Here is a 23,345-nt window from a genome sequence, read left to right as displayed (position 1 = left end):
TCTCCCCGCCATTGGAGGCTGAGCCCCCTGGGGGCCTCGTGCCCGGGGGGTGGGGGTGGACACAGCTGTCAGTCGGTACTCTTGGGGTGGAGAGTGGCCTGGGCACCGCAGGGAGGCCCAGCCTCCCTCCCCGGCCCCCAGGGAGACCCAGCGCCATGCCCACCTCCTCTGGGAGCTGGAGAGGGTTGTCTCCCTACTCCGTGCCTCGTCCATGCAGGTTTGGGAGGAGCCAGCATTGAGACCCTGTCATGCACTCTTGCCTGGAGTCTACTGGTCCAGCCTATGGGCACTGGGCTGGGAGTCAGGTGAGCCTAAAGTCGGCATGGGGGCACATACCCGGACCACTTGACCCTCCCTCAGCAGGAATGGGGCCAAGGTGGGCGGGGATGGGCAAAGATGCTGAGGCCCCTCCCAGTTAACTCCCACCACCCACCCCTCGGATCCTGGGACCCAGAGGGACAAGGAGCTGGAAGAGCCAGGGGGCTGAGAAGAGGGAAGGGAGAGCCACACCATTCCTTTGCCCTCTGCAGGTGCCTGCAGCCCCATCCTGGTTCCAGGTGAGTCTTTCAGTGCTGCCCCGGCCCTAGCCCTAGCCCACCATCCCTCTGCCTACCGCCTTGTGCCCCCCACCTCGGTCCTTCTCTCTCTCTGCAGAGGATGGCCCCCTTCACCCTCTTATTGAAGGCACATCTCCAAGAAGTCTTGCCTGATTAAACCCTCCTTTCCTCTTCTCCCACTCCCTTGTGCATCACCCTGACTTGCTCCCTTTATTCATTCCCCCTTGCAGCCCCAAGGCACTTATGGCCATGTCTGTAATTTATTTATATCCGTCTCCCCGCCCCCAAGTCTGTAAGCTCTTTGTGAGCAGGGGATGTGTTTGTTTATGGTAATGTACTGTCCAAAGCACTTAGTATAGTGCTCTGCATACAGTATGCACTCAATAAATATGGTCCAACATGTTATGCCTGTGTGTGTGTGTCTATATTTATAGATATGCACATTTGGACACCAATCTTGGCAGGTGGAAGGAAAGGAGCCCAGTGGGGTAAGGGGGAAGGCACACTCTCTTCCTAAAAGAAGGAAAGGAAGGTAAGGGCAGAACTAAAAGTTTGGGATATTATTCCATTACACCCAAAGGAGCAACATGGCCTAGTGGATAGAGTATGGGCCTGGGAGTCAGAAGGACCTGGATTCTAATCCCAGCTCCCCCATTTTCCTGCTCTGTGACCTTAAGCAAGTCACTTCTCTTCTCTGTATCTCAGTTACCTCATCTGTAAAATGGGGATGAAGTCTGAGTTCCCTGTGAGACGTGGACTGTGTCCATCCTGATTAGCTTGTACCTACCCCAGTGTTTAGAACAGCACATACCGCTTAATAAATACCACACACACACACAAAAAAAATCCCTAGACTGAAAACTCCTTGTGGGCAGGGATCACGTCTACCAACTCTTTTGTATTTGCCCAAGCACTTCGTGCAGTGTTCAACACACAGTAAGTGCTTAGTAAATACCAGTGTTTGATTCCTATCTGGGGCCCAGCCTCATAGGAAAGAGAATAGTCTACTAAATAAACAATTTTCTGAAGTCTGGGCTGTGGTGCTTACAGAGGTCCTCCCCAAACTGACAATTGCATTTATTGAGCACTTACTGTATGCAGAGGACTGTTGCAAGAGCTTGGGAGAGTACACTACAGCAGACTTGGTAGACACATTCCGTGCCCTCAACGAATTTACAGTCTAGAGGGGGAGACAGACTGTGGTTTAGTTCCTGGTCCTGCAGGAGGGATGGTTTATAAATGCCTTAATTCCCAAACTCCTGTCCGCCACAGAAGTGCGATGCCAAAACCTTTATCTCATTCATTGTCATTTACTGAGTGCTTACTGTGTGCAGGGCACTGTGGATAGGTCAGTGGTTACCTATCCACCTCTGTACGAAACAAAGACTCACCACTGGCTTTAAAGCAGTCCATCACTTTGCCCCTTCCTACCTCACCTTTCTTCTACAATCCAGCCCGCACACTTAGCTCCTCTGGTGCTGACCTTCTCACTGAGCCTCTATCTGGCCTGACTGGCCGCCGACTCCTGGCCCATGTCCTGCTTCTGGCCTGGAATGCCCTCCCTCCTCTAATCCGACAGATAACCACTCTCCCCCACCTTCAGAGCCTTGTTGAAGGCCCATCTCCTCCAAGAGGCCTTTGCAGACTAACCCCCACTTTTCCTCATCTCCCACTCCCTTCTGCGTTGCCCTGACTTGCTCCCTTTGCACTCCCCCCCCCACCAGTCCCACAGCACCTGTGTACATATCTGTAATTTTATTTATTTGTATTGATGTCCTCCCCCACCAAACTGTGAGCTCATTGTGGGCAGGGAATGTCACTGTTCATTGTACTCTCCCAAGTGCTCAGTACAGGGCTCTGCACACAGTAAGCGCTTAATAAATAAATACGATTGAACTAAGCACTTGGGAGAGTACAACAAAAAATGGATTTCCTGCCCACAACGAGCTTACACTGCAGAGAGAAGCTTACAATCTAGAGGTAAAATGCCAAGAGAGTACCTGCAGTAAAATAAATGAAGAATGAATGAATGACAGTCTAAAGACAAGGAGCTTAGGGCCTAGAGGTAAATTGCAAAAGAGTACCTGCCGTAAAATAAACAAAGAATGAATGACAGTCTAGAGAAAGGAGCTGACAGCCTAAAGGTAAAAGGCCAAGAGACTGCAGCAAAATAAGTAATGCATGGATGAATGAATGTCTAGAGACAAGCTTACAGCCTAGAGGTAAAACGCAAAAGAGTACCTGCAGAGAAAATAAGAATAAATGAAGACAGTGTAGAGAGAAGGAGCTTACAGCCTAGAGGTAAAATGCAAGAGAGTACCTGCAGTAAAATAATGAATGACAGTCTAGAGACTAGGGGCTTACAACCTAGAGGCAGAACGCCGAGAGAGTATTTGCAGTGAAATAGATAAATAATGAATGACAGTCTAGAGACAAGGAGCTTACGGCAGAGGTAAAAAGTGAGTACCTGCAGTAAAAAAAAAGAAACAATGACAGCCTAGAGGTAAAACGCCAAGAAAGTACCTGCAGTTAAATAAATGAAGAATGAATGACAGGCTAGAGACAAGGAGTTTACGGCCTAGAGGTAAAACGCCAAGAGAGTATCTGCAGTGAAATAAATGAATGAATAAATGAATGACGGTCTAGAGACAAGGAGCTTATAGCCTAGAGGTAAAACGCAAAAGAGTACCTGCAGTAAAATAAAGAAAGAAATAAAGGGTGAATGACAGTCTAGAGACAAGGAGCTTATAGCCTAGAGGTGAAACGCAAAAGAGTGCCTGCAGTAAAATAATGAATGACAGTCTAGAGACAAGGAGCTTACGGCCTAGAGGTAAAATGCCAAGAGAGTATCTGCAGTGAAATAAATGAAGAATGAATAAATGAATGACGGTCTAGAGACAAGGAGCTCATGGCCTAGAGGTAAAACACAAAAGAGTACCTGCAGTAAAATAAAGAAATAAGGGATTAACGACAGTCTAGAGACTGGGAGCTTACGGCCTAGAGGTGAAAGGCAAAAGAGTGCCTTCAGTAAAATAAAGAAATAAATACAGGATGAATGACGGTCTAGAGACAAGGAGCTTATGGCCTAGAGGTAAAATGCAAAAGAGTACCTGCAGTAAAAAAAAAAAAAGATGAATGACAATCTAGAGACAAGGAGCTTACGGCCTAGAGGTAAAACGCCAAGAGAGTATCTGCGATGAATGAATGAATGAATGAATGAATAAATGACAGTCCAGAGACAAGGAGCTGATAGCCTAGAGGTGAAACGCAAAAGAGTATCTGCGGTAAAATAATGAATAACAATCTGGAGACAAGGAGCTTACGGTCTAGAGGTAAAACGCCAAGAGGGTATCTGCAGCTAAATAAATGAAGAATGAATAAATGAATGACAGTCTAGAGACAAGGATCTTATGGCCTAGAGGTAAAACGCAAAAGAGTACCTGCAGTAAAATAAAGAAATAAGCAAAGGATGAATGACAGTCTAGAGACAAGGAGCTTACAACCTAGAGGTAAAACGCCAAGAGGGTATCTGCAGTTAAATAAATAAATGAATAATGAATGAATAAATGAATGACAGTCTAGAGACAAGGAGCTTACGGCCTAGAGGTAAAACGCAAAAGAGTACCTGCAGAAAATAAAGAAATAAAGGATGAATGACAGTCTAGAGACAAGGAGCTTATGGCCTAGAGGTAAAACGCCAAGAGAGTATCTGCAGTGAAATAAATAAATGAATGAATAAATGAATGACAGTCTAGAGGTGAAACGCCAAAAGAGTACCTAGAGTAAAATAAAGAATGACGGTCTAGAGACAAGGAGCTTACGGCCTAGAGGTAAAACACAAAAGAGTACCTGCAGTAATATAAATAAAGGATGAATGACAGTCTAGAGACAAGGAGCTTATGGCCTAGAGGTAAAACACCAAGAGAGTATCTGCAGTGAAATAAATAAATAAATGAATGAATAAATGAATGACAGTCTAGAGGTGAAACGCCAAAAGAGTACCTACAGTAAAATAAAGAATGAATGACGGTCCAGAGACAAGGAGCTTATGGCCTAGAGGTAAAACACAAAAGAGTACCTGCAGTAAAATAAATAAATAAAGGATGAATGACAGTCTAGAGACAAGGAGCTTATGGCCTAGAGGTGAAAGGCAAAAGAGTTCCTGCAGTAAAATAAATAAATACAGGATGAATGACAGTCTAGAGACAAGGAGCTTACGGCCTAGAGGTAAAACGCCAAGAGAGTATCTGCAGTGAAATAAATGAATGAATGAATGAATGACGGTCTAGAGACAAGGAGCTTCTAGCCTAGAGGTAAAACGCAAAAGGGTACCTGCAGTAAAATAAAGAAATAAATAAAGGATGAATGACAGTCTAGAGACAGGGAGCTTAAGGCCTAGAGGTGAAAGGCAAAAGAGTGCCTGCAGTAAAATAAAGAAATAAATACAGGATGAATGCCGGTCTAGAGGCAAGGAGCTTACAGCCTAGAGGTAAAACGCAAAAGAGTACCTGCAGTAAAAAAAATAAATAAAGGATGAATGACAGTCTAGAGACAAGGAGCTTACGGCCTAGAGGTAAAACGCCAAGAGAGTATCTGCAGTGAAATAAATGAATGAATGAATGAATGAATGACGGTCTAGAGACAAGGAGCTTCTAGCCTAGAGGTAAAACGCAAAAGGGTACCTGCAGTAAAATAAAGAAATAAATAAAGGATGAATGACAGTCTAGAGACAGGGAGCTTAAGGCCTAGAGGTGAAAGGCAAAAGAGTGCCTGCAGTAAAATAAAGAAATAAATACAGGATGAATGCCGGTCTAGAGGCAAGGAGCTTACAGCCTAGAGGTAAAACGCAAAAGAGTACCTGCAGTAAAAAAAATAAATAAAGGATGAATGACAGTCTAGAGACAAGGAGCTTACGGCCTAGAGGTAAAACGCCAAGAGAGTATCTGCAGTGAAATAAATGAATGAATGAATGAATGACGGTCTAGAGACAAGGAGCTTCTAGCCTAGAGGTAAAACGCAAAAGGGTACCTGCAGTAAAATAAAGAAATAAATAAAGGATGAATGACAGTCTAGAGACAGGGAGCTTAAGGCCTAGAGGTGAAAGGCAAAAGAGTGCCTGCAGTAAAATAAAGAAATAAATACAGGATGAATGCCGGTCTAGAGGCAAGGAGCTTACAGCCTAGAGGTAAAACGCAAAAGAGTACCTGCAGTAAAAAAAATAAATAAAGGATGAATGACAGTCTAGAGACAAGGAGCTTACGGCCTAGAGGTAAAACGCCAAGCGAGTATCTGCAGTGAAATAAAGAAAGATGCACATATAGAAAGGCCGGATGAATGAATGACTAAAGCCGTCCCTGTCCGCGGCCGGAGGGCTCGCGCCCACTTCTGGCGGGGGCGCGCGCTCGCGCGGGGAGGAGGCGGCGCCTTCTTAAAGCGGCAGCACCCCGCTCCTCCCCGAGCCCCGTCCAGCCTGAAGCGGGGGCTCGTACCGCTTTAAGGCCGCCGCGGCGGAGCCGGGCCCGGCCCGGCCCGGCCCGTCCTTGGGCCGGCGAAGGGAGGGGGAGCGGGCCGCTTTCCCGGGGCGGCCATGATCCCGTCGAGCAGGTTGGCGGGCCTGCCGCGGAGGCTGCGGCCGTCCGGGCCCCGGCCCCTGCGGGTGCTGCTCGACATGGACGGCGTGCTGGCCGACTTCGAGGGGGGCTTCCTGAGGAAGTTCAGGGCCCGCTATCCCGACAACCCCTTCGTCCCCCTCGAAGACCGCAGAGGCTTCTGGGTGTCGGAGCAGTATGGGCGCCTCAGGCCCGACCTTAGCGTGAGTCCCCGCCCGCCCTCCCTCCTCCCCCCCCCTCTCGGCCCGGGGTTTGGGCTCCGCTTTGCCTTTCTATTTTGAATGGCGTTCGGCCGTTTATCCACCCAACCGTCTCTGTTGAGCGCTCACTAGGCGCTGGCCGCCGGACCCGCCGCTGGGACAGTTGGGCAACCCGTAGGGACCGTCCCTGCCCGACGATGGGCTCGGTGAGGCCTTACTTAGAGAGGCAGCGTGGCTCAGTGGCAAGAGCCCGGGCTTGGGAGTCAGAGGTCATGGGTTCCAATCCCCACGCAGCCGCTGGGCAGCTGGGGGACTGTGGGCAAGTCACTTCACTGGGCCTCAGTTCCCTCCTCTGTAAAATGGGGATGAACTGTGAGCCCCAAGTGGGCCAACCTGAGCACCTTGTATCCCCCCAGCGCTTAGAACAGTGCTGGGCACATAGTAAGCGCTTAACAAATACCACCATTATTATTCTTCTCTGTGCCTCAGTGACCTCATCTGTCAAATGGGGATCAAGAGTGTGAGCCGCACATGGGACAACTTCATTACCATCTATCTACCCCCAGCGCTTAGAAAAGTGCTTGGCACATAGTAAGCGTTTAGCAAATATCAACATTATTATTATTAAATGCCGGCTGAGCCGCTTGTCAGCTGTGTGACTTTGGGCAAGTAATAATAATGATGTTGGTATTTAAGTGCTTACTATGTGTTGAGCACAGTTCTAAGCACTGGGGTAGATACAGGCTAATCAGGTTGTCCCACGTGAGGCTTACAGTCTTAATCCCCATTTTACAGATGAGGTAACCGAGGCACAGAGAAGTTAAGTGACTTGCCCACAGTCACACAGCTGACAGGTGGTGGAGCCGGAATTAGAACCTATGACCTCTAACTCCCAAGCCTGGGCTCTTTCCACTGAGCCACGCTGCTTCTGACTTCTCTGGGCCTCAGTTACCTCATCTGGAAAGTGGAGATTAAGTCTGTGAGCCCCACAGGGGACAGTCTGATGACTTTGTATCTGCCCCAGCGCTTAAAACAGTGCTTGGCACCTAGTAAGCGCTTAACAGATATCTTCATCATCATTATTATTATTACAATAGAGCACAGGTCTGAGAGGTCTTGGATTTTCATCCTAGCTCTGCCATTTGTGTGCTGTGTGACCTTGGGCAAGATACTTCACGTGGCTCAGTGGAAAGAGCATGGGCTTTGGAGTCAGGGCTCATGAGTTCGAATCCCAGCTCTGCCACTTGTCGGCTGTGTGACTGTGGGCAAGTCACTTAACTTCTCTGTGCCTCAGTTCCCTCATCTGTAAAACGGGGATTAAGACTGTGAGCCCCACGTGGGACAACCTGATTCCCCTATGTCTACCCCAGCGCTTAGAACAGTGTTCGGCACATAGTAAGCGCTTAACAAATACCAACATTATTATTACTTCACTTTTTTTGTGCTTCAGTTACCTCTTCTGTAAAGGGGATCGAAACTGTGAGCCCTACATGGGGCAGGGACTACGTCCAACCCGATTTGCTTGTATCCATCCCAGCGCTTAGTACAGTCCCTGGGGCATAGTAAAGGCTTACCAAGTACCACGGTGATTATTGTTATTATTACAACAACAAACTGACATATTCCCTGCCCACAGTGAGGTCCTTCCAACTCCCAGGCCTCTGCTCAGGCCACTTGGCCACGCTGCTTCTGCTAGGGTGAAATGTAGAAGGGGAAGAGGAAACCGGGGTGTGGGGGAAAGGGGTTTGTGGTTAAGCCATGGGGGTGAGCAGCATAAAAGTAAGAGATACAGAGTGGAAGGCTAACTGTGGGACCTATCGTAATTGGTACCAAGGCAACTTTGAATGGGGGAAAAAAGAGAAGAGAATACAATTGGGTGCACAACTGTTTGAAATAACCAAATCAAATATGTTAAGTAAAAAAGAACTTTTATTTAAACTAACTTTGGATCCAGTTTGTCTATGTAGTAGTCTTTCTACTCAATTACAGTTACCAGTAAGTTCTCTGAGGGCTCGCCTCTGCACCTCTTCCTTCCCCACAACGTTTCTCACTGTGCCTCAGTCTCCCCGTGGAGTCAGGGGTGGGTAGAGATTATGATACAGTCTCGTGGGCCATGCAAGGGGCAACACAAGAATAAACACAAAAATGTGATGGAAAAACCGGATTCTAATTTTAAACACTAACTCTAAGATCCCCCTTCCCCCGCTTTTAAGTTAAGAAAAGCATCTCTTACGAAGTGGTGAATTTATAGGCTTGAAGCACTGGGGTGTAAAAGATTTGGGGGACTTGCTGAGAATATTCTTGATTTATTATCCTGAAGATATGGCCCCTTCTTTCAACTCAGCTGTTTGGACCCTATTGTCTCCTCAAAGGATGTTTCCATATTTTATCATTAATTACTGACCGCTTTGAATACTGACATGATTGTTGTTGTCAGAGGGGTTAAAGGGCTCCCAGGAATATTATTTTAATCCAGAGCTATTCTAGGGGACACCTGAAGATTGATATTGGAACCTCTCCTAAAAGCCCCCGTCCTGGCCTCTTACTGTTATTAAAACTAACGAAAAACCCAAACATTTATAGTTGTCAACCATTCGTGTTACCGATTCTGAATGAAAATGTATTACGCATTGTTGTTTTAGTGTGTGAATGCCATCACCTGTATACCATCCAGTGTAATTCTTATTTAGAAAACTTTACATTCCTCAAGTTCCCCGCAAGGGTGATATCGTGATGTCTACCACCATCTCATTGAGAGGTTATAGAATGGTTCCTTTTATAGTTAGGAACACGAAGGTAGGGACAGATAAAGAGACTTAAACCAAAGTCGCACAGCCCTGGATTAGAACTTGGAGGAGAACTTAGCACCGGGAGCTGTAATGAGATATGTTAAATCTCAAGATGATTCTATTGTATATCTGGGAAATAAAATCCGATACCCATGTTCTTGCAGCAGCTGCCAGATACTTAATCTGAACAGTGGACCTCTGTCCTCAGACGGTGACTGCCGTGTCTGGATTAAGGGCAGGTTCCCTCCACTTCATCACCGGGCATCTCCACACCACTAGGGCGGCCTTTTTAAACAAGAAGACTATATCTTGATGTGAAGAGAGCTAAATTATGGACACTAGTGGGTTCTTTTGTTGCTAATCGGTCTCCATCCCAAGGAAATGCTAGGCTTTGCCTCTGGTCAGCCTTCTTCCTCCTTTCTGACTTCAGTTACTTTGAGGTCCTCGGTCCCCAAGTTTGTGCAACCCAGCCCCCAGCGAGCAGAGTTTCTATTCCTCTCTGACAGGATAAGGAAGGGCCTGTTATCTTCCCAAAGCAGAGTGGGTTTAGGTGCTTCTGAAAATGAGAAGCTCTGCCTTTGAGGACCCTCAGAGCAATCTCTGACCTCAGGGATTCCACGCTACCCAGGCAGCTGTTCGTAAAGTGAGTGATGGGTTCTCTCTCTCCCTCTCACTCCCTCATCCCTCCACCTACCCCGCCAACTCCCCACCTGCCTCCTGAAGTGTGAGATGCAGGCTTGTCACCACAGCAGAGCGCTCTACTGAAGTCTTGGGATGGAAGAGCCAAGCTCATGGCTCTGCCTTGATTGGGGAGCTAGGGAATTAAACTCAGAGGAGCTTTGTGCTAGCCTATCTTAGAAATGCTATCCATCTAACCTCAGAGAGTCAGGCAATTCTTCCCAGTGACTGAACTGCCCGCCCTCCCGACTAAAACATTAACTCTGATAATAAACAAACTGGCAATCCTCATCGAAGCTTATTCGGAGCGGGGACATGGTGTCAGCATTAGTTCCCTGGAGCTCTCACGTAAAGCAATCCCTGGAGTGTCAATGTTGCTGCAGGTGACAAACCACACCCACTGAAGTAGGGTGAGTTGGGCCCGTAGCTCTTTGCCGATGACACCTCCCACCCCTCGAACCTACTCTAGCCCAGATGAAACCTACCTTGAGACCCGGGAGCTGCCGCTCTGGGCCAGAGTGGTCTGCCCAGCAAGTTCAGATCTTCGCCTCCCCCCCGCCTTGGTAAAGTTCTGCAGTGGCTCCAGAGGCAGTGCCAACCTAGGGCCCCTGCTGCTTCTGCAGGAAGCTCTGGTCTAGACTGGGGGGGTTTTCCCTTGGAGACTCTACGCCCTACCCTCAAGAGGACTGGCAGCAGCACTGCCATGGGCCAGTCATGTCCTGCTGGTATCTTTGGCCAGCCCGGGGCTTGGCGGTGCCTGTTGAGCTGGAGTATTTTTCCCAGCCTGTTCCCTTTTCTCTGGCTGCCCCTGAGAGACGTGGGTGTGTTGTGCTACCTTCCTGGGCTCACCTGAACTCCGAAACGCACGAGAAGTCATGAAGCTGGTGTTTAGCTAAGTCCCAAAAAGGAATATTCTCTTTCCTAAGAATGATGCACTCAGTTCCCCTGCAACAAGGTCTCACAGAATCCCACTCCCACTGTGCTGCTGGTCGTCCGATGCCACGTACAAATGCACAACTCTTCCTTCCAATGCTGCAGCACGGTCCATCCAAATGGGCTTGTCTTGTCAGAAGAACGTTCTCAAATTCCCCAGTGGCATTCAAGCCAGAACGTGGAGTGAAATCATGTGACGTGGCAGAACTGAGCATAACGTTACAGTGCTTGACTGCTGTGTCGCACCTTCAGACTGTTAATCTGTCCTCATAGCGTTCCATTTTGCTGACTGGGAAACTGAGCCAAGCCTCAGCGCCTGAGGATTGGGGTCAGGACAGCCTCGAGGAGTCACGAGACTCCTGATCTGGTGCTCATCACTCTGCCCACATTCCACTTCCTTGGGCCAGTAAATTTTTGGATGCTTGCGAGAGTGAAATCCCATTCCGGAGCAGGGGCCCGGAAATCAGTTTAAAAGTCGGCCAGACACCAAGGCTAGAAACGCCAGGGGAGGCTGCCCACCTGTTGTGCCCCGGAGCTATTCTTAGAGCTTCTTGCCAAATGCCAGCTGAAGCCTAGGCTCTTTTTCACAGAGGCGGCAGGACGGGAAAAGGACGAGAGGGACTCTGGACCCTGTTAAGTAACCTGCTCGTCTCTCCCTACCAGGAGAAAGCCATCAGCATATGGGAATCAAAGAATTTCTTCATGGACCTCGACCCACTTCCAGGGGCCGTGGAAGCCGTGAAGGAAATGGCCAACTTGGAAAAGTAAGTTTGCCGTCGTAGCCTGTGGCAGCTGCCTGTCTCCTGGTTCCCTTTGTTGTTCCGTGGCCCTGTTCTCCCACCTTGCTCGTCAGGGCCCTCTGGGTGCCCTGCCATCTGCCTTCCCTCCCTGTTCCCTTTCCTGCTCCCCTAGGGAACAATCCCTCCTCTGCTTCTAGCACCAAACCTGCCTTCTTTAAAACTCCCCTTAATAGTCATTTCTTCTAGGAAATTCCCTCTCAGTGCTTCCTCCGTACCAATGTCCTTTGCTTCCTAGGTCCAACTTGTGCGTATGCGCCTGATTCTCTAGATCTCATTAAGTGACTCGTGTAAAAGATGCCCCTTTGCCGGGTGACCTGGCAGCCCGGGCTGTTGGGCTACAGGCGGCTGGGTCCTGGAGGGCGCTCGGAGAACACGCTGCGTCTCTGCCCCTGCCAGCCAATGGTTGCTAGCTGAACTTCACCTCCTGACTGGTCCTCCCAATAGGTTTGCCCTGCACTGACCCTCAGGGATCATTTCTATCACCTCTATGGTAATAATAATAATCGTGGTATTGGTTAAGCGCTTACTATGTGCCAGGCACTGTATAAGCACTGGAGTAAATACAAATAAATCAGGTTGGACACAGTCTCTGTCCCATTTGGGGCTCACAGTCTTCATCCTCACTTTACAGATGAGGGAACTGAGGCACAGAGATGTGAAGTGACTTGCCTAAGGTCACATACCAGGCAAGGGGTGGATTAGAACCCATGACCTCCTGACTCCCAGGCCCGTGCTCTACCCATTACACCATGCTGCTTCTCTCAAGCATGGTACTGTATTCATGCATTCGATCGTATTTATTGAGCCCTTACTGTGTGCAGAGAACTGTGCTAAGCACTTGGGAAAGTACAATGCAACAATAAGCAGACACATTCCATGTCCACAGTGAATTTACAGTCTAGAGTGGGGACAGACCCATCAATACAAATAAATAAATTACAGATATGTACACAAGTGCTGTGGGGCCGGGATGAGGGAAGACCAAAGCACTCAGTACAGTGCTCTGCACACAGTAAGCACTCAATAAATACCATCGATTGACCCACGATTGTGAAACTAACTGGCCGCCCCCAAATACATGCACACCATGCCATCAATTATGAGATGGACTGTTAGCGGTAAAAGGACTGAATTGTGGCAGGAGCAGACTGGAATGAGGGGCTTCTGTGGGGTGGAGAGAAAATAGGGTGGGGGTGGGGTGAAGGGGCCAGTTGGGGATAGGAAATAGCCCAGTTTCGAGAAGCTGCACCTTCAGCCTCCTGATCACTCGGTCTTTGGGACTCTGGAACCTCCGAAGGCGATCTTAGTTCCTGGAGTAGTGAGTATGGCCACCACTGAGCCGTTGCTCTAAAGGACCCTGCTTTCCGTGGCCTTCCCCAAGTCGCCTTGTCACGTGATTCCACATCACCGTGTCCCGTACCGTGCTGACCTAGGGGGGTTGCTAGGAGTAGGTAGCGGGAACCCCTGGTGCGGAGTAGAAGCTTTCACTTCTGAAACCATCCAGGCCTGGATGATAAGAGGCTTTACCTCCTGATCCAAACGCTGCATTCGCACTTCATGGAAATTCAGCCTGACTGGGTGGAGTAAGTCCCATTCCAGGGGTGGTCCCCAGACTGAGCAGGAAAATAATAATGTTGGTATTTGTTAAGCGCTTACTATGTGCAGAGCACTGTTCTAAGCGCCGGGGTAGATACAGGGTCATCAGGTTGTCCCACATGAGGCTCACAGTCTTCATCCCCATTTTACAGATGAGGTCACTGAGGCACAGAGAAGTGAAGTGACTTGCCCACAGTCACACAGCTCCCAAGTCCGAGCTCTTTCCACTGAGCCACGCTGCTTCTCTGGCCACGCTTCTTCTCTGATAAGGTTCATCATCAGTAGTATTTATTGAGTGCTTACTATGTGCAGAACACTGTACTTAGCGCTTGGGAGAGCACACGGCAACAGAGTTGGCAAACGGATTCCCTGCCCACAGGATCTTTCAGTCTATAGGGAGAGGCAGGCATTACTATAAATAAATAATGGACAATATATAATTTTATAGCTAGGTACATATGTGCTTGGGGTTGAAGCTGTGTACATAAATGTTGTAGGAGGGGGATAAGTACTTAAAGGGATTCAGGTGCATAGGTGATGCAGATGGGAGGGAAAAATGGGGTGGGGAAGTGAGGCACTAGTCAGGGAAGGCTTCATGGAGGAGGTGTGATTTTTACTTGGGCTTTGAAAATGGGGAGGTGAAGAGATGAAGGGGGAGGGTGTGCACGAGCAAGGGGTCAGTGGACTAGAGAGATGAGAGCGAAGCAGCATGAGTAGGTTGGTATTAGAGGAGCAGAGTGTGAGGGCCGGGCTATAGTAGAAGAAGAGGAAGGATGGCGGGGGGGAGGGAGAGAGATGATTGAGGGCCTTAAAGTTGATGGGGAGGAGTTTCTGTTTGACCTGGTGTTGCTGTTTGGTGGAGGCTTTGAGGAATGGGGACAAGTGCAGAGAAATATTTTATTTTTTATTTTATTTTATCTTTTAAGAGAAATGATCTGGGCACCAGAGTGAAGTGTGGACTGGAGAGGGGAGAGGCTAGAAGAGGCGAGAAGGGCGTGGTTTAGTGGAAAGAGCTCGGGTTCGAGAGTCAGAGGATGTGGGTTATAATCCCACTTAGCAGCTGTGTGACTTTGGGCAAGTCACTTCACTTCTCTGTGCCTCAGTTCCCTCATGTGCAAAATGGGGATTAAGACTGTGAGCCCCGCGTGGGACAGGCTGATTACCTTGTATTCATTCATTCAATAGTATTTATTGAGCGCTTACTATGTGCAGAGCACTGTACTAAGCGCTTGGAATGGACAAATCGGTAACAGATAGAGATAGTCCCTGCCCTTTGACGGGCTTACAGTCTAGTCGGGGGAGACGGACAGACAAGAACAATAGCAATAAATAGAATCGAGGAAATGAACATCTCATTAAAACAATAGCAAATAAATAGAATCAAGGCGATGTACATCTCATTAACAAAATAAATAGGGTAATGAAGATATATACAGTTGAGCGGATGAGTACAGTGCTGAGGGGAGGGGAAGGGAGAGGGGGAGGAGCAGAGAGAAATGGGGGGGAAAGAGGGTTTAGCTGCAGAGGTGAAGGAGGGGGTGGAGGGAGTAGAGGGAGAAGGGGAGCTCAACCTGGGAAGGCCTCTTGGAGGAGGTGAGCTTTAAGTAGGGTTTTGAAGAGGGGAAGAGAATTAGTTTGGAGGGCGTTCCGGGACCGTGGGAGGGCGTGGCCTGGGGGGTCAACGGCGGGATAGGCAAGGACGAGGGACGGTGAGGAGGTGGGCGGCAGAGGAGCGGAGCTTGCGGGGTGGGCAGTGGAAAGAGAGAAGGGAGGAGAGGTAGGAGGGGGCGAGGTGATGGAGAGCCTTGAAGCCTAGAGTGAGAATTTTTGTTTTGCTCGGAGGTCGACAGGCAACCACTGGAGGTTTTTAAGAAGGGGAGTGACATGTCCACAGCGTTTCTGCAGGAAGATGAGCCGGGCAGTGGAGTGAAGAATAGACTGGAGCGGGGGGGAGAGAGAGGAGGAAGAGAGATCTGAGAGCAGGAAATGATTTGCAGGTTTCAACCCTGGGGTTACTCTGCGGCTCGACATGTCCAGAAGTGAATTCCTCATCTTCCTTCCCAAATCCTTTTTCGCTTAACCTTCCCAGCACGGTTGACACCACCACCATCCTTCCTGTTTCTGCCACAACCGTAGCATTATCCTCCACTCTTCCCTCACTTTCACGTCCCATATTTGGCCTGTCGCTTAATCCGTTGTTTCTTCCTCCACGTTTCCAGGCTGCTTCCCTTCCTCTCCATCCCAACGACCACCAGGAGGGTCCAGGAACTTGACCTATATGGGCTTGACTACTGCCCCAGCCTCCTCACTGACCTCCCTGCCTCTAGCCTGTCCAGTCCACACCCTAGTCTCCGCCGCCTGCATCGTTTTTCTGAAATGTCTTTCTGCACACCTCTCTCCACTCTTCAAAACACTCAAATTAGCTACCCATTCCTCTCCACATAAAACAGAAATTCCTGACCATTGGTTTTAAGGTGAAATTCCTGACCATTGGTTTTAAGGTGTTTAAACATCTCTCTCCCTCCTGCTAGTCCTATCTCAATATCTCTGGAATCCACTCCTTCCTCTCCATCTAAACTGCTACTAAGCTGTCATGTCCCATTTCAACTACTGCATCAGCCTCCTCACTGGATCTCCTTGCTTCTAATAATGATAATAATAATGAAGCGATTTGTGCAAAATGGGGATTAAGACTGTGAGCCCCGCGTGGGACAGGCTGATTACCTTGTATCTCCCCCATCGCTTAGAACATTTCCTGGCACATGGTAAGTGCTTAACAAATACCATCATTATTATTATCATTATTATCTCCCCCAACTAGACTGTAAGCCCGTCAAAGGGCAGGGACTATCTCTGTTACCGATTTGTCCATTCCAAGCGCTTAGTACAGTGCTCTGCACATAGTAAGCGCTCAATAAATACTATTGAATGAATGAATTTCTGCACATACAATAGGGTGAACTTTTCCGAGACAGATGGAAAAGAAGAACAAGTGGCCTGGGTCTGCCTGAGGGATGCAGTCACCCTGTAAATGGGTCCTTGGTTGCGGATGAAGGTAATGTTAATAATAGTAATGTTGGTATTTGTTAAGCGCTTACTATGTGCAGAGCACTGTTCTAAGCGCTGGGGTAGATACAGGGTCATCAGGTTGTCCCACATGAGGCTCCCAGTCTTCATCTCCATTTTCCAGATGAGGTCACTGAGGCCCAGAGAAGTGAAGTGACTTGCCCACAGTCACAAAAGAGGCAGAGCGGGGATTCGAACCCATGACCTGTGACTCCCAAGCCCGGGCTCTTGCCACTGAGCCCCACTGCTTCTCATGCAGGGCAAATATAGAAAAAGATGGTAGGACTCGAACGTGGGGCGGATGTGTGTAATGTTCGCCTGGGGCCACACGGTGGCGCTGTTGTACCACCGGAGAAGGTAAAATGGAAATTCATTTTTAATAAGATTTGCGGTCCAAATTCAGGGGGTGAGTGAAGCTAAATGTCAAATCCCACTCGCTCTAAAAGGACACAGAGAGGACCTGGGGGCTCTCTCTGACCATAGCAGAGAGATCGTGAAGCACCATGGCTCAGTGGAAAGAGCCTGGGCTTGGGAGTCAGAGGTCATGGGTTCGAATCCCCGCTCTGCCACTTGTCAGCTGGGTGACTGTGGGCAAGTCACTTCACTCACTTCTCTGGGCCTCAGTGACCTCATCTGGAAAATGGGGATGAAGACTGGGAGCCTCACGTGGGACAACCTGATTACCCTGTATCTACCCCAGTGCTTAGAACAGTGCTCTGCCCATAGTAAGCGCTTAACAAATACCAACATTATTGTTATGATTATTATATCAGACGCAGCAGCGTGGCTCAGTGGAAAGAGCCCGGGCTTGGGAATCAGAGGTCATGGGTTCGAATCCCCGCTCCGCCACTCATCAGCTGGGTGACTCTGGGCAAGTCACTTCACTTCTCTGTGCCTCAGTGACCTCATCTGGAAAATGGGGATGAAGACTGGAAGCCTCACGTGGGACAACCTGATGACCCTGTATCTACCCCAGCACTTAGAACGGTGCTCTGCACATAGTAAGCACGTAACAAATACCAACATTATTATTATAGCAGACACAGCAGCGTGGCTCGGTGGAAAGAGCCCGGGCTTGGGAGTCAGGGGTCGAGGGTTCTAATCCCCACTCCACCACTTGTCAGCTGTGTGACTCTGGACAAGTCACTTCACTTCTCCGTGCCTCAGTTCCCTACTCTGTAAAATAGGGATTAAGACTGCCCGCCCCACGTGGGACAACCTGATCATCTTGTATCCCCCCAGCGCTTAGAACAGTGCTTTGCACATAGTAAGCACTTAACAAATACCATCATTATTATTATTATCACGCTGAGGAGCGTATTTACCTCAGCGCTTACTAAATACCATTAATATTATTACTACTGTAAGATACTACTCCGTATCTTGGGTTCGCGTCCAAGCCGGGCCGAGGCGAAAGCAAGTGTCCAGCGGAGAGCTTCGCCATGGACCTTAGGATTACTCATTAACGTCTTTTCTTCTCTCCCTTCCGCAGCACAGATGTGTTCATCTGCACAAGCCCCATCAAAAAGTATCAGTACTGCCCGTACGAGAAGGTAAAAGTGGGACGCTTACCCTAGGGGAAACTGGATCTAGGGGCTTGAGGCTTGTGGGCTGGGCTGCATCGGGTCCATGGCTCCGTAGTGACTGGAGGGATTCGTACCTGACATTGTGCCAAACGGGGTGAATGGGAGCCACCTGGGACTCTGGGAACCGTGCTGGGGAATGTCAGGCACTGGTCCCCCTTCCTCCCCCCCCCCCCCCAAAAAATTGGAGAAATCAGGAGAGTTGAGCCTAGCATAGCCATAATTTCTGCATCATCCTTAGAGAGCCTCAGGTAGACATGGCAAGACTTTGGGCGGGGGCCAGTGTAAGTAGCGCAGGGAGAGGCTAAGGGGTGGGTCCTTGAGGCCTGATACCCTTCTCAAGGGTCTAAGCTTTGCTCCTGGCCAGTGCATTTTTCTACCTCCACCCTGTATCATACATTAGCTCCCTTCTCCGACCGCACGTCTTTCCGGTTAAAGCTTATCCTCCTGACTTCAGCTTTCCATACAGCGAGGGATGTGCACGTATCCCGGGCAGACAGCTGGTGCGACACCCCCCCTTCCCCCACCCCCGGGATGCAGCCACCCCTAGGGCAAGTCCCGGCAGCTGTTTAATCAGCGAAGGCAACTTTCGAGTCGTCGTTCCGCTGCCATGGCATAGCACTCCGCAGATGTTAGCGTGCCCTGTCCGCGCTCCATACCGGCGCGATTGTGTTGTGCTCTAGTCAGGGGAGACCGAAAGGAGATCTGCAGTCAGGTGGCGTCACGGCAAGGAAGGTGCAGTCAGCAGGAAGGTCTTGCCAGGCTTTCATAGGAAGACCAAAGAGCACCATATCCTGGCTGATGGCTCACTTCCGTCGTGCTCCGTGTTTACTGAAGGAATGTGGTCTGATATCTTGGGAGATCCCGCCCAGCCGGTTTTGGAAATCGGTACTAATCCTCCCTTCTGCTCCTGTGGCCTCTGTCACCCTCACAAGGGGCCCAGCTGTCTCTGGGATAGCTTCCCTCTGACCCTAGTTTTTGGGGAACCGCAAGAAAGTTTTTGTTTTGTTTTCTTTGTGTGTGTGTGTGTGATTTACTAAGTGCTTACTATGTGCTAGACACTGTACTAAGCACTGGGGTAGATACAAGATTATCAGGTTGGACACGGTCCATGTCCCAAATGGGCTCACAGTCTTAATCCCCATTTTACAAACGAGTTAACTGGGGCACAGAAAAGTTAAGTGACAGAGGTGGGATTAAGGCTTGGAAGTTGGAGCCAGGGTCAGGAGAAGCTGGTTTCCCAACCCCTCCCGCGGCCAAGGACTCCTGGCACCACTGACTCCAGGTGTGCAGTCGGTAGAGCAGCTGGGCTTCCTTGGGTGCTCCCCCATCCCCCCCCCCCCCCCCCCCCCCCCACGTTTCCGCCAATCGCACAGCCCTCAGACTGACCCATCGCATCCCCAGCCTCTCTCCAGCTCACCTCTCTTCTCTCCCGTCTCATTTTCCAGTATGCCTGGGTGGAGAAGCATTTTGGCCATGAATTTCTGGAGCAGATCGTGCTAACCCAGGATAAGACGGTGATCTCCGCTGACCTACTCATAGACGATCGGCCAGATATTACAGGTGAAGGGCATCGGTTAGAGAGAGAGAGAGAGAGAGAGAGAGGCACGGGAGGTGGCCGGGTTGGGGAGGGCAGGGCTTGACGTGGAGAGCCGAGTGGGCGTGGCCCGTACCATGTTCATTTGGTCCATTTTCTCTGAATCTGACTGGGCATTTCAGGAGACCTCAGCGCCCATCCTGCTCAATATCCCAGATATCCTTCCAGCCGACCGCATCAGAGGTGTCCCTACTTCACTGCTTGCGGGACCTGAGCTGAGGCAAAATAAAAATGTAGAGACTCTTTTAAGAAGTGCTCACTGGGGGGGTCACAAGGACCGGAAGTTGGTGGCTCTCTGCCATTCCCTTCTGGGCCCGAGAGCCTGCCGGCGAACGGCCAGGAAGTTTGGGGAGCCAGGTTTGAGTGATTGAGGGGAGTGGAGAAAGATCTGCTCACTCTTCCTGGAAGAAAAGCCTTCCGGGGACCACCCCGTCAGACCCAAACCCAACCCCGGGACCCCGTCCAAAGCCGGGCTGCTTTCTTCCTCTCCCAGGAGCCGAGCCGAACCCCATCTGGGAGCACATTCTCTTCACCGCCTGTCACAACAAGCACCTGCAGCCGCAGCCCCCGGTCCGCAGGCTCCGCTCGTGGACAGACAACTGGAAGGCCATCCTGGACAGCAAGCGGGCCTCGTGGGGCTGGGCCCTCCCTCATTCTCTCTAACCGGGCAGCAGCCGGTGGCCCCGGACGGAGGAGGCGGTGCCCCCGTTCTGCCTCTCCGCTTCTGCCTCCTCCTGTTCTGCCTCTCCCGGACCTTAGGAGGAAAAGGAACTCATACTCAGTAAGTAGCCGGCTACCACCCCCTCCTTTGCGTCTGCTGCTTGGATCAGTCCTCTTCAAGCACGTCATCTCCTCATCAGAACATACTCAACGCTATCACTGGATCCGACCCGTAGCCCAGCCGAGGATTCCGGCTCCTACGGCGGCAACGGGATGCTCGGAGGGACCTTGGGAGGCGGGCCTTCCTTGACAGCCGTCCCGTGGTTGGTGATGAACCACCTAGCATCTCTAATCGCGCCCGTCCTTTACCTGTTATGGACCATTCGTCTGCACATTGATCGCAACCCCTCGTGAACCTGTTGTCCCACTGAAACATCCAGTTTGTGCCCCACTGTCTCGCTTCTCCACTGGGCACTGTCCACCACGGCCCGTCGGGGGTAGCAGGGGCTCAGGGCAGCCTCATCCTCTCCCCCCGGGGCAGGGTTTGCTCACAGGGTGGGTGTTGGGAAATGTCAATGTTGGCTGCCTCTTGGACTGAAAAAGACTGAAAGCACCTGCCAGCCCTTTCTGGGGATTCCCATTTCCTCATTCTCCTTGAGATTTTGACTGGTAAGTACTGGGGCTGGAGACCAGTCAGAAGTTCAGGGGACTTTGGGACCGCCCCCGACGCCGGCATGGTGATACCTCCCCAGATCAGGGGTGCTAGGGCAGCAAGCTACGTCCCCTCCTCGGGGTTTCTCCAAAAGATACGTCCCCACTGGGAGCCCCGGGAGGATCTCCAGCCTTAGTACCCCAAGAATTTCCTGCTTTCCCTTCCATCCCTCCACCGTGGCAACCAAAAGTTGGAAAGGTGAAAGTGGCAGGGGGCCCCATGGCATAGGAGGGGTACAGAGGGCCTTGAGCCGGCCCAGCAGGAGCTAAACCACTCAAGTCCCAATAAGCCTAGGGCTTCCTGTCCATCCAGGTTCATCATTCCCTCACTCGTAAGTGACCTCTTCTCTCCCCTCTCCCTCTCTCTCTTCCCTCAAACCCCGAGTCACCACTGAGGCACCACTAACAGCTCTGGTGTCCCCCCAGGAGCATGGTGATAACTGCTTGCGAGGCTCTCTCAACCTGGGCCCTTCGATTTCCCGAGGGTGGTCTGGCGTGGCTCTTAGGGACCCTGCAAGGCCCAAGTCAGCCCCGGACTCATCAAAGTATCCAGTGAGGGTTTAGTTGTCCCTGTGCAGTCCTCCTTGTCCGCCTGTCCCTCTGTTCCCTACACCGGTTCCATTGACCTCAGAGGATGAGCTTTCCACCATCCTGGAGTTCTCCTCAACAGTATTTACTAAGCACCTGCTTTGTATTAGTAGAGCACTGGGCCTCCAGGAAGCCTTTCAGATGGCTGAGCTAGAGGGTGGCCAAGCTCCTGGCTCCCTCTTTTCCTGTACCGAATGATCCCCTTTTGGAATGTCCTTGAATCCCACGCTCCAGAGGGAGGCAGCTACAAGGAGCCCTTCCGCTCTCAATCCCAGCCCTTGGACAGGTAAATTCTAGGGCCTAACTCCCTAACCAGGCCAAGTGGCCTGACCTTTGCCCTCACTCCCTGGAGCCCAGGCCCGAGGACAAGACTCCTTTCTTTGCCCAGCTGCTCCTCCTACACAAGTGCCTCCAGTTCTCCCAGCTCCCTCCCCCAGCCCACCCTGGCAACCCCATCTGATATCCCTTCTCAGAATCCTGTTCAAAGCCCCAGGGTCAGCTCCGGCCTCAAAAAGCCAGGAAGCCACACTCCTTACTCAACCAAAGTTTGGGAAAAGCCGTACCGCCCTGAGGAATCCCCAGAGGCTCTTGTGAAAGACAGGAAGGATCGTTTGTGGTTTCACTCCTACCCTCGTCAGGGGGGTGGCTGCTGAATGGATTGTTACTTGAATGAGTTTAAGAACCAAGCTGCTCCTCTCACCAAAACTTCTCTGAGATTCAGAAGTGTCAAGTTGGTTTCCTCTCCCCTTTTCTCCCATCCTCCCTACCTGGGGGTGGTTCTCTCCAAAGCCCTTCTGCTGGCAACAGAAGGGTGAGAGGATGCCTTTCTAAAAACCTTTGGCCCCAGAGCGAGCCAAAGTGACCTCTCCCCTCTCCCTCTCTCTCTTCCCTCAAACCCAGAGTCACCACTGTGGCACTGCTAACAGCTCTGGTGTCCCCCAGGACTATGGTGATAACTGGTTGCGAGGCTTCCCATCCCACTTGCCCCATCCTTCCAGGGAAAGGACAGGCGGGGAAAAGGCAAGGGAAACCTCTGGGTCGTAGCAGTGTGTTCGGGAGCCCCGTGGCCCAAGGACATCGACAGAGAGGACTCTGGAGATGGAAGAGCCCAAGGCCTGGGTGGGGTGAACTGTCAGAGGGGACTGACTCCTTTCTGGGCCTTGGGCGGTCTCGGGACCAAATCATTCATCCAGAGTTTAAAGGGTCCCAAGCTTTATTCTGGATATCATCCACCTTGGGCGAAACAGTGGAGGGAAGCCTCTGGAAAAGCTAACAGGGTCTCAGAGCCATCTGTGGGGAGGTTTATGCTCCGGGTCAGGGTGAGCATATGCGGGCCACCCCAGAATGGCCTCTGGGGTGGCCCTCACCTTCCCAATGGGGGAGACGAGCCCCTCTACCCTTAACCTCATCCTCCCCAGTAATGTCACTCAGTCCTGAGCATGAAAACATCTTCCAGAGCACTTCCCTCAATTACCTGGCCTCAGTGGCCTGCTGGACTCTCTGACCTGTGTCCACCCACTGCTGGCTGCTGGGTTGGACTCCTTAAACACATCTATCAAACATTGCCCTTGGAGGGACACGGGAACATTAATGAAGACAGGATCCTGAATTTATCCGTCTCCTCCACTAGCCTCTGAGCCCTGCAACGGCAGCGATGGTGTGTTTTAATTCTTCTGTACTCTCTCAGGCATTAGTGCAATGCTCTGAATACAGTAGGTGCTCAATAAACACTGTTGATGATCATGATGACCTGCAAGGGGCTCACGGTCTAAAGTCGGGGAGGACAGGCTCTTTGGGAAAAGGCAACCAGAACAGGTAATAGGCTATGTTCAACATTCAAAAGGAATTACACTAAAAAAAGGCAGTAGCCCATGATGAAGGCGAGGACACCTGTTTCACCCCTGAGAAAGGCGAATAAGGAGAGCTTCCTGGCTTAGAACAGAGCCTGTCAGGAGTGGGGATGGTTCAAGGCTGCCTG

The 23,345-nt window shown here is 50.5% G+C and overlaps 1 protein-coding gene across 1 annotated transcript; it reads left to right on the top strand.

Moving 5' to 3' along the window:
• The first annotated feature begins 6,093 nt into the window (after nt 1-6,093).
• NT5M (5',3'-nucleotidase, mitochondrial) lies at nt 6,094-23,119 on the top strand. Its single transcript, XM_029054757.2, has 5 exons — nt 6,094-6,369; nt 11,430-11,530; nt 17,721-17,781; nt 19,260-19,374; nt 19,902-23,119. The coding sequence occupies exons 1-5, from the start codon at nt 6,145-6,147 to the stop codon at nt 20,069-20,071; spliced, it is 672 nt and encodes a 223-aa protein (XP_028910590.1). The 5' UTR covers nt 6,094-6,144; the 3' UTR covers nt 20,072-23,119.
• The last annotated feature ends 226 nt before the right edge of the window (nt 23,120-23,345 follow it).

This window comes from Ornithorhynchus anatinus, chromosome 2 (genome assembly GCF_004115215.2).
Source record: "Ornithorhynchus anatinus isolate Pmale09 chromosome 2, mOrnAna1.pri.v4, whole genome shotgun sequence".
NCBI classification, from domain to species: domain Eukaryota; kingdom Metazoa; phylum Chordata; class Mammalia; order Monotremata; family Ornithorhynchidae; genus Ornithorhynchus; species Ornithorhynchus anatinus.
The sequence above is the reverse complement of the archived record's forward strand: the minus strand, read 5'-3'. Positions and strand labels throughout refer to the sequence as shown.